This window comes from Python bivittatus, unplaced genomic scaffold, assembly GCF_059951505.1.
Source record: "Python bivittatus isolate LINGU-HERP-01145 unplaced genomic scaffold, Pbiv_v1 ctg000480_np1212, whole genome shotgun sequence".
In the NCBI taxonomy this organism is placed as follows: domain Eukaryota; kingdom Metazoa; phylum Chordata; class Lepidosauria; order Squamata; family Pythonidae; genus Python; species Python bivittatus.
The window spans coordinates 58,814,530-58,825,783 of record NW_028277075.1 but is presented as its reverse complement, the minus strand read 5'-3'; the positions used below and the strand labels follow the sequence as shown (position 1 = coordinate 58,825,783).

General features: G+C 36.2%; 1 protein-coding gene across 1 annotated transcript in view; it reads right to left on the bottom strand.

The window, feature by feature from the left end:
- Positions 1-418: 418 nt before the first annotated feature.
- The window catches only part of OTOG (otogelin), a 104,962-nt gene continuing 94,126 nt past the window's right edge, over positions 419-11,254 (bottom strand). Inside the window, exons 52-56 of the mRNA XM_025169761.2 lie at positions 11,064-11,168; positions 10,124-10,243; positions 9,772-9,817; positions 3,495-3,574; positions 419-3,389 (exon numbers count right to left, since the gene is read on the bottom strand). Of these exons, the coding sequence (XP_025025529.2) occupies positions 3,189-3,389; positions 3,495-3,574; positions 9,772-9,817; positions 10,124-10,243; positions 11,064-11,168 (552 nt within the window). The 3' untranslated portion in view covers positions 419-3,188. The remainder of the gene's footprint in view (positions 3,390-3,494; positions 3,575-9,771; positions 9,818-10,123; positions 10,244-11,063; positions 11,169-11,254) is intronic.

The window sequence follows — 11,254 nt, the reverse complement described above, 5'->3', positions numbered from 1 at the left end:
TGAGATGTCCAATGAACATGAAAAAATATTTTGTTGAATTAATTTCATCTAGAATATAAGAATCATCCTTAATATTCTTTAAGACCATTAACTATTCCATAATATGCTTTATGTCTTTTAAAAAATATTAGAGATTGGAACTGCCCAGAGCACACTTCAGTGCCAATAGTAACTCAGGAATTTAAGATCTTGCTAATGTACCTTAACCAATCGGTTTAATTGAATATACTGCTATTCTGGTTTTAGACAATCCAAAATCCTCTTATAATAACTCAAATAATTTAAAAACCCAACTGGCAATTCATTGGTCTAAAATATTAATATTACTATTAATACAGAAGACAGAAACACATAATCTCTGAAAGGTAGAGATACCTAGAATAAAATATGACTGTGTCTCAAATTTCTGTTAGGAACAATTTATTCAGCTGGATTAGACTTAAAAACAAAAATGACATACTTTTAATTTGATTTTTTTAATGTTATTTTTTAAAATCAACATTGGATTGCTGTATTTCAGAATATGCTATCAAGGGTTGTCCAGTATAATTTTTTATTTTTTTATTTTATTTATATATAGACTTATCCCCGCCCATCTCCCCGCAATGGGGGACTCTGGGTGGTTTACATCAAGTTAATATAAATGAAAGAAAGATATGTACAGGAGAATCATGATATCTAACATTTTAAAGCACAAGTAGTAAGCTAAAAATACAGACCTTCCTGTAAAATAAACAAATGTCGTGCAGCATACATAAAAAAGCAGGTGGTGTAACCTTTCCAAAAATTTTGAATTGTAAGAAACAATGAATGGTCAGAATCCACCTGTATCACTACAACGTTTGAGTCGATGAAAGAACATTCTAGTGGGTTTCTCAATAGACAGAGGCAGCCATGCCTTACACCTGAAGCAGAAATATTAAATATCATTTTTGTTTTGTTTTGTTTTTGGTATCTTCAAGTCAGTCTTGATTTCTGGCAACTGCCTGGACAGGTCCATGAAGTTTTCTTGGCAAGGTTTTTCAGAAGTGGTTTTCCATTATCTCCTTCCTAGGGCTGAGAGAGAGTGACTGGCCCAAGGTCACCTAGCTGGCTTCGTGCCTAAGGTAGAACTAGAACTCACAATCTCCTGGTTTCTAGCCTGGTCTCTTAACCACTATACCAAACTGGCTCTGATCCCATAAATAATACAGAGATTTTGAATCTTTTGCTTTTGGGAAATGTCTTTCTTACCTACTTAGAAAATGCATCCTACTGCAGAAACAGGTTATTTTGAAACCATCAGGTTTGCAATATTATTTTAAATTAAAACTGGCTACTTAAATAAAAGCCGTTTTCATATATTTTCATTGGACTTTTGATTCATGAGTATTTTGATTAAATAATCTCTTTGCAAAAGAAAAGTACTGTATATTTTTTAAAAGTTGAACTTTTTCTGTTGACAGAGTACTTTGGGCTATTTTTAAGTTCTGATTACTTTAGTTGATTACCACTGAGCCAACCATTTGTTCTCAAGAGTTTCAAAAGTAGTTTGAAATGCAGCACACAGATGGAGAAAAATGAATCTATTGTGGATAACAACATCTGATCTCTTTTTAGCAACTGTGGATCTGTGAAGTTGTGGGAAATGGAACTGTAGATAATAAAAGCTGTCTGTACCTGAGCGTGAATAGTACAAAGGAAGGCAGAGCAAATCCTTTGAAAACTGTTTCAGAACTCTTCTAAAGGATTTGAGCTGCCCTAATGGAGATTTGGAGAACTATGGAGCTCAGTCTCTGTAGGAATAGTTAAGTTGATGTGACTATGAGGGATGGGAGTAGATTCATTTATTCTGTATCCATAATTTGGATACTTTCTGTTCCTTTATAGATATGCAAAAGGGCAGATGGATTTTTGTGCATGCTTAAAGTACATTTTTTCAAAGTCTCATTATCCATGGTTTTATTATCCGCAGCTACTAGGCTGGAAAGGAACCCCACAAGTAACAAAGACAGCTAGTATTACATTTTAGATGGCTAAATATTTATTTCTCAGATACCGTGGTCATATGAGAGAAAGATATTTTTAATGTGATAAACATTACTGCAATATTACTTCAGATTGTCATATTGTTTTTAAGAGATATTGATTGCTCCTTGTTATACAATTGAAATAGATCATCTACGTTTCTATAAAAATATGTCTCATTACATCATAAACTGTTTTAAGCCATGTTTCCTACCAGGGAACAAGCTTATATATACAGTTATCCATGCTGAAAATACTTCCCTGATAAACATGCATATAATTACATCATTTGCATTCTTTTACATGCAACTTCTTCTCTTTCGAAAGTTGGCACTTGACAAGAACTTACATTTATGAAATTAATAAGGCCCCAGAACTTTTTTCTTCTTTTGGGTTGGGATGTTTTTTGTTAGCAATTGATTATAAACTAATAAAAGGGGGGTGTCAGTTTTGGATTGGTTTGTTTTTACAAAAAGTATTTTGGACTGAAAAGCCCTATTTTTACCTGGCAAAGATGTGATGTGGCTCATTGTGTGTAGTTAATGGAAGGTATCTGAATGCATATGCTTCTCTATGACTGAACTGGCACATCCCATCATCCAGGACCATTATATACAGCTACCTGTTTACAACTACAGTTGGATCATACCCATTCTTTTTAATGGTTCTAAGAGGGTTATAATCAACAATCAACAATGTGTTCATATTTCACACTTTCAGCCTCTTCATATGAACGATGCAACATTCATTATAAACTTATGGTACAGAATGGCAATAATTTCCATCAATAGGGTAATTTGATTGACAGCTATAATTGTCAAGGGGTTGTCCATTATCTTTCTGCACACTGTACTGTTCATATAAGTAGACCATTTGCACAGTTAAGTAAGTAGACAATTACACAGGATGAACCAACGTTTAAAAATACTGAAAATTCCAGTGAAGCATCATTTTCTTATGGGGTTGCATATTAAAAATATAACATCAATGTTGAACATCCATCTGTGAAGGAGAGCAATCCACAATGTGATGGCATATACTCATCTTTAAAAGTAATTCTTGTTCTAACTATAGATAGCTGCATTGTCAAGGGATGAACTATCGACATTCTGAATTTTTTCTGGGAATAAAACTAATTCCCTCCAAAGCTGTTTAAGAAACAGACCTCTTTTAGCGCTGTTTCATGACCACTGGCAAGAACAGTCTGTGGGTTCCTGAATTGTATAGCTGACCCAGGTTGAGTTACCACTGCAATATAATTGCACAGTTCGTCTATGTAGTCCCAGCTCTCTGCAACACTTGCAAAATCTTGCATATGTATTAATGTTATAATTATATATGCTTGCAGAAGGGCATTTTCCATCACAGGAAACAATGTTTACCTGGGAATAAATACACAAAGAACCGAGTAAATAAAATGGCTATATTTGTGCATGACTTCCAAGTATCAACAGAGCTAATGCCAACAGTCATGGCTCAGTGCTTACCGGTGTATTACTTCGACAGTCATTCTTGCGTATTGTCATCCTAACAGTCACTTTTTTACAGAATTTCCCATCTTCTTTGCCTACAGTAATGAATTGTTTGGAAAATATGAACTCTCTATGCACATCTATACACAAAAAAAGTCTATAAAAATACGCTAAGTAAAATTACAAAATAATTATGAAAAGAAAGTAAGGCAACTACTGATGCTATTATATTTATAACTTTTAAATGAGGTATTTTTAATAAGGGTTAAAAAACCAAAAACGTTTGCCCAAAACACTAGATATACAGTAGGTACTATAAAGATTATACTTTGTTCTGATACAATTTCCACTAAAATGAGTAAAACTTACATAGCTGTCTGATGTCCACTTTCTAAAGTGGCAGAAACATAACCATATGCATTTATTTTAAAATCCTAGGATGTCAGCTGTGACTTCCAAATAAGAATTCAGAATGACATAGTTAATGGATTTGACCCAAGGTTCTCAAACTGTGTAGTGTTTATACCCTACTCCAGAATCTGAAATACAGTTCTGATAGTAGTTTATTCTGAGTGAAATGATACAACTAAGTGGACATGATATGTATGTAAATCAATGTAGTGTGTCCATCCAATATTTATAATGCTTAACATACATAGATATACATGTATCTTATTCTGCTGAAGTTTATAAGAGATTTAGCTTAAGTGTAAGGAATTTGAGGATTGTGTTTAAATGATCTGATATTATGAGCATTACATATGACCTTGTGAGTCAAATCTCAATTCAGCTCCATAATTCAACAATGTGAGAGAAGGAAGAGCCATTATTGCCTAACCGGTCACATAAAACTAAACAAATGAGATGCAACAGTAGGATTGAGGCAATTCAACTATGCAAGTTTCTGAACACTTTCTGTTTATCTCATCCCTCTCAAACCGGTCGTCTATTTTAAATACAGTAAGCAGTCTGCAATCAGGCTAAGCTGAAGGCTGGCTTAGCAGAAAAGGCACTTTCTATCTCCAACATAATTTGATAAATTAAATTCAGTGTGACATGTAGCATAGGCCTCTAGCTTCATCTGCCTAAAAGACAGAGGACAAAGCCATGATTATTATGAGTTTGTTAATGGCTCCATTTCCTGGCTTCCCTGGATGGCTGAAGCCTGTATTTTCACATCGTAGTCAATTTGGTTAACCGTAGATTTGCTTCTTCACTTCTTCACTTTGTCCTAATGCCAGATTGTTATATTTAATACTATATTATAATTGATGAGAATATTCAGATATTTGTTTAGGCTATACCATTGGATAGAAAAACAAGCCATGCTCTCTGCAGAAGTGTTATTTGAACAGCAAGCTTTAATAAGCAAAACATTTTTTTCTATGTTCTACAGCAGTGTTGAGATTAGTTAGGGATGCAAATAGAGTAAATCGTGCAGCAAATTAAATACTATGCAAATGCTTACTGCCAACAGTACATTGTTGGCTAACAACAATGCACTGCCCATACAGTGCAAAATGAAAAGATATGAGCAAATCTGAAGAATGAGCAGTTAGTACTATAATGTAGCTCTTTTAAATCAGATTTTGTGACCTGAGGGGCATTATGCTTCTATGAGGGAGTACATTGTTGGAAATCAACAATGGCTCTGTCTGGTTCATTCCTACTGATTTCCAAGAAAATGTACCTGTGTGACACTTAGGGCTAGGTGTAGGTATAATTGGGCTAACAGGGAATGGGAACAAAAATGATACTCCAGAACCTAATAAGAACATTACAAATTGAACATATTATACACAATGAATAGATGCCCCAAATCAGTATTCAGCATTTTATCTCCAGTTAATCTACCAACAGGATTTTTTATGGGTTACTATGCTCTTCATAAACAGAATATACATGATATAAAACAGCACAAATAAGAAGCAAGTTGTATCAGAGCTCTACTACTGAGCATCACTTAAATCACCATCAGTGCTGGTGTTTTTTAAAGTAGACAGGCAAAGAGAGCTATTACCATGGTCATCTCTCCTCCATCCCTGAAATTGGCACATCATTTTGTGTTGCACATACCTGAGTATGCTGAAAAAATGGTTACTTACTTATAACTGCAGTCTGAGTGGTCTAATTTACACACAGGTTAGGTGCCTGCATAAAGCACTGACAGCTCTAAACCTAAAGTTTATCATACTGTTTGGAAGAAGCTCAGTTCTTAGAACATGAGCTGGGAAGAGAGGCACAAAGGCATCAACTCAGGTGAACTTATATGAAATCAACTACCAGTGGAAGACTTCCTTGATGCAGAGAGGAACCAAGAGGATAATATATTTTATGTGTGTACCTGGAGAAGCCAAATGGAAGTACACTGCCCAGAGTCACATTTAGTGAGATGGGCAGCTATGTAAATGTAATAAATAAATAAGTACCATGCTTATAGAAGACACATCTGAAGATGGCCAAAGTGAACAAATGAGGTTGTAGCTGACAGATGGCCTAGTAATTGGAAGATGAAGCAGGCTCTGGCACCTGGCTCCAGATAAGAAGGAGATCTTATCTACAAACACCCTGGAGAGAACTCGTAGCAATGGGAGAAAAGCAGCTCCTCTAGTGGTATCTAGTATAGTTCCTATGAACTGGATAACTTGCAAGGGAAGAAGGAAAGGCTTCTCATAATTTGCCAAGAGGCCAAGACACTATAGAAACAGAAGAACATGGAAGATGTGGTGAGATAGTTAATTACAGGAACAGACTACTAGAATAAGGGACACAATGAGAGGTAAGGAAAAAATGAAACCTCAGGGCCATGGAAATGCCAAATGTTAAGATATGGCATTGGTACAGTAAATGGATCCATCTAGGGTTCCATCTACTAAGAAGTAGTTGTTCCAGATACATTAAAGTATGTATCCTCCAAATCTATAGATCCTGTGGGTGTAAAATGTCATTGATAATGGGAGCCTGTATGAGATACCTCGGCTATAATCAAATTAGGAGGATATTGGGATATGAAACAGCATCCCTCTTTCTTAGTCTGTGAAGATTATTGAAGTGGTAGAGGCAAAAACCAAATTTGGCTCAAGAGTGTCTTGTTGTCTTCACCAAGATTGGAAGAACTGGAATTAGGACTGGCAAAATAACTTCATCTTGGATTAATTGTTACACTGGGTTCTCAACAGTATGCTAAGCTTCTTGGATCTCAAGTGCAAGAGAAAGTGCTACTGGCACTGCTTGCTGTAGGAATGGAGCCCTTCTAGAAATCTGGGCCTTGGTCACCAACTTGAGCATTGTATGATTTCCAAGATGTCAGTCTGAAGAATCATCAGAACCATAATCCTCAGAGAGTTCACCATGAGCTTCACTAGAGGCTGGCCCTATGGTGAGGGCAGTGGACAAAATATAGGCCACAGGAGAAGATGAGAAGACAGTGATCTTTGTACAAGGGGTCATGCCATGATGAAATTTGGAAGTAAGATGTGTGATAAAATTGAAAAGAAAGCCACAAAAGAGTTAGAGCCAGCATATATGAAAGACAGCTCAAGAAGACATTATCTGGAGACATTATCATGTCCACATCTCATCACATAGTAGGCATACCAGATTCTTAGGAACAGGAAAACAGTTTGGAGAAGAGTGAGATTGTTGTTGGGGAAATAAACATTTAAAGTGAGAGCATGTAAATCAAGCTGTGCAAGACAGTTAGTCCAGCAACTGGCAAGACTATAAAAAAGAAAAGAAAGAAAAAAGTCCAGCAGAGTTTTTCTATCTGGATAGAATAGGACACCTATGTTCTTGGGCTAGATGTTTGGCCAACTCTGAAGCACAAGAGTCAGGTGAGTGAAAGGAAGAATTGGTGACTGTGTGATGCTAAGTGCAAACGAAGTTCTTCAAACATTCAATAATGTTTCATAACCTAAACGACATTGTGCATTCATAAAAGCAGAGGGCCTCCTAGGCCTTGGTGACAGGTTAATTATGGAGCCCCCTTTTTGTTTTGATTTGGTTCGGTTTGATTTATTCTGGCTTTGTTTTTGTACTTCTGGTCTGCTGTACTCTTCTTTTTATAAGTTGGTTTTTAAAGGTGCCCAGACTCATCTGGGAGATAGGTGGCTTATAAAATGAATAACTTGCTGAAAGATTCTAGCTGTTCTACCACCTGTGCCTTAGGAAAATTAGGAAAAGGAGTCCTAGTGAATGGTGTCTGCATGTTATCCTGTCATAAAATCCTGTCTTCTTTTCCTCAGCTGTGCAAACTTAGCTCCTTCTAGATGCCAGGTCACTATCACTTGCGAACAGTTAATCAGAAGAAGTGGGAGAGGCTTGAATGCATACTCAAATGAGAGAGAGAGTGCTTAATTCTACGTGGGACTCATAAAACCATTTATGTGTAATTTCTGCGCCTTAGAGAAGAGTTCTGAGGATTAGAGATGAATTCTTTTCTCATGCTTAGAGAAAAGTATGAAGAGGATCCCTACTCATTGGACCAACCCAATATATAGGGAACCAGACCATTACATGTATTGGCCCATCTCACTATATCTTGAGTTGGCCAGGCAGTACAGGTCCACTGCTCAGAAACATTAAGGGCTTAGTGCTGAGGTGTAGAGAAGTATGGCAATGCCCTTGAAAAAAAAATATCTGCAGCAACCATTAGCAAAACATGAGCTTAACTCAGGAAAACAAGAAAGTGTGAGAAAGAAATTCAGGACTGACCTGGCTAGACTCTCTTTGGTATATAAGGAAAGGAAAGGAAAGGAAATACTGCCAGGCTTTCAAGATTCTGTTATATCAATAAAAGTAGAGTTTTAGTATTTCTTTTTTGCATCTTTTTCTAGAACTGGTCTACCCTGAAGGGCTGGCATGAGGGGACCAATGATTTGTCCCAAAACAGGAGAGAGATGTCATTTAAAAATAGAATGAGCATGAGGTGACCAATTTTTATCTTGGTGAACTTGAGATGACTGTTAAGCGGTCGTGATTTTGACTATCCCAGTGAATGAAATGGCCACCTGAAAGAGAAGATCTCAAGGAGGATCAAATGTCCCACTTTGAGAGTCATACCCTGGTTCAAATTAGATGAGAAGGTGATTTCCTTAGTGTCAATACTGGCATGGCAGAGATTTAAATATCCCCTAACCCACAAAGCTGACAATTGCAAAATGCAACCCTTAAGGCCAGAAAGATGAAAACCAGGGCTTGCAACAGGACAAGGGGCAATGCGAAGGTGTTTCTTAAGAAGGATTGGAGAAGATATAAGAAGAAAAAAGAATTCTGATATGATGCATGTGCTAATGTTGTGGCAGTCAAATTCAAACTGAAAGGTTTCAGCAGAAGCCACATCCAGGCATGGGATGCACAGGGCGGGCACAGCCCTTTCAGACAGTTCTGTACATTCTTGAAGGTTCCCAGCAGGGCTGGGCGCAAGCCCAAAACCCATATGTGATGAAGAACCTGCATACCTCCTTATATTGAGCAATCTCTGAGATATGTGACAAGATCCCAGCCTAAATTTAATATCCAATAAACATGTGTATTAAAAACGACAATTTTAAAAAAGCATTATTAACAAACTATCCACTCATCACTAGTGAAGGTACTACTTTTATTACAGATTTATTTTGTTTCACCCTAGCTTCAGGTAACCAGAACTGTTACCTTCATCAACTAGAATCTGTTTATGAAGATGTAAGCAACAATATTCCTATTTAAAATTTTGTATTTACAATTAACAAACTGTGAAGGTTTAAGCATGCCTTCTGTTAAGGGAAAAAATCACTAGACCTTTATTCAACAAATTAAATATCTGAAGACAAAGACAATAAGAAATGCATAATTCGCATTTTTCCAGTTCTTCATCCTGAACTAGTTTTGAAACTTGATGTAGTTTCTACATGATCTTTCATTAAATTACTATTAAAAGTAGAAATGTAGCAATTCATCAAGCCTCTGCGGACAGAAGTAACTCAAAGGTGCCATTCTGACCTAACTCATTGCACTAATGCAATTAAATAAGAAGTCGTTTTTTGCAAACTCTCCCCCTTCATAAAGAACTGCATTCATTCAAGTGCAGTAATCTCACAGTAATCAGCCACTCATTCTGAGGAATGAAATTCCACTGAGTAAAATGCTTTTAAAACTCCTGTAAATGAAGGCTAGAGTCAGAGGGTTACTTATTTTACAACCATTTAACAGACACGTTTTATTATTTACATTGCTGTTGCTGATAATGAATGTTTAAAATTTCTTCCCTTGCTTGCCCCCCCCCAATACCGACGCTTCAGTAGCAACTTACATGTCTTACAGCATCCTTCAAGGAATGGGACAATATATCCTCCAATCTAAATATATACAAAAATGAAAGTCAGGTGCACTGTATATACATTGTAAAACTCTTCTTTACAATCCTAACTGTAAATGAAAAGCGCAATTAGAACTGAGCTTAGCTGCTGTTATGAGACCTAAACTATAAGCAGATAGAACTGCTCTATAGCTGTAGATGTAAGAGTCAGGAGAAAGAATGTTTTCCATGGAAAAAGTAACCTATACTCTGGTCTTCAGCTATAAATATTTTGTGATGTATTTGGTTGCAATAATGTTGTGGTCCCCATAAAATCATATGAAAAGAAACATGTTGAAGCACTAACCTTCACACATTCTGTTTCATTAAAAGGTGGACAGCTGATGGGTGATGTCATTAGAACTGATCCAACTGGTGTATTTGTGCAATCGTATTTGAGACAGTTTGAGATCCAACTGGACCCAGGCTACAAATATTTAAAAACCATCATCAGAAATGCAAAAGCACTACAGTACTATGCAGAAAGTTGGAAGAACGAGACCATCAGACCAAAACACCAAAAGCTCTGTTGTGCTATCACCGCTTTTCTTAATTTACAATGCAGTATATATTTTGTGTCTCTTTGAGAAAGAATTTTTGTAGTTATTTGCAATAATTATACTAACCCCTATGAAATCCTGCCACAGTTGAATGGGGTCAATATAACATTCAGAGCAATGTAGGTCCATGTGAAGTGCAAATCAGTCCCAAAGCCTACTTACTGTTCAGGAATGTTGTACTACACAATATTCATTATTCTTGGATAGCAAATTAAACTCACTGTTTATCATACTGTATAGACAACTTTCACTATGAAGAAATGCCACCATGAAGAATGATCAGGAATTGCATTAACTGATCACCAAGATCAGCATTTCCTTGTATTCTATGAGCTGTAGTTGATCAAGGTTATGCTCACTAGGACTTCCAGTACATGGGAATTATGCACAATTGGGACTTTTATAATGGGTTGCAGAATGCACCTATTAAATATAGTAAGGATTCATGACATTAAATCTATCATGCTATTAAGTATGCACTTAATATTATTAAGTATGCACAACTTCTTATTTCCAGAATACTATCTTATTTTAGATTACTGTGATAATTGAAATGCAAATTCCCAGCCAAGATAAGACTAAGTTTTTCAATGCAGATCTTAGTATTTGGAGTTCCAAATTAAACTCAGCATTTGCACTGTTATTCAGTGAACACCCTCTCCTTTCTCAAAGAAAAATGAAATGTACCTTAAAATATGAAACTGTTCCATTGGTGAATGTGTGAACGCAAGACACATTCTTGCATTTTCCACAGCAAGTTGTTAAATCCTTTGGAGGTTCATACACTTGATGCTGAAAAGGATAAGGATAAATTTTCAAATATAGTTTAAAGCAAGTAGCAAAATTACAAGAATAAAAAACCACAATGATACCTTAAT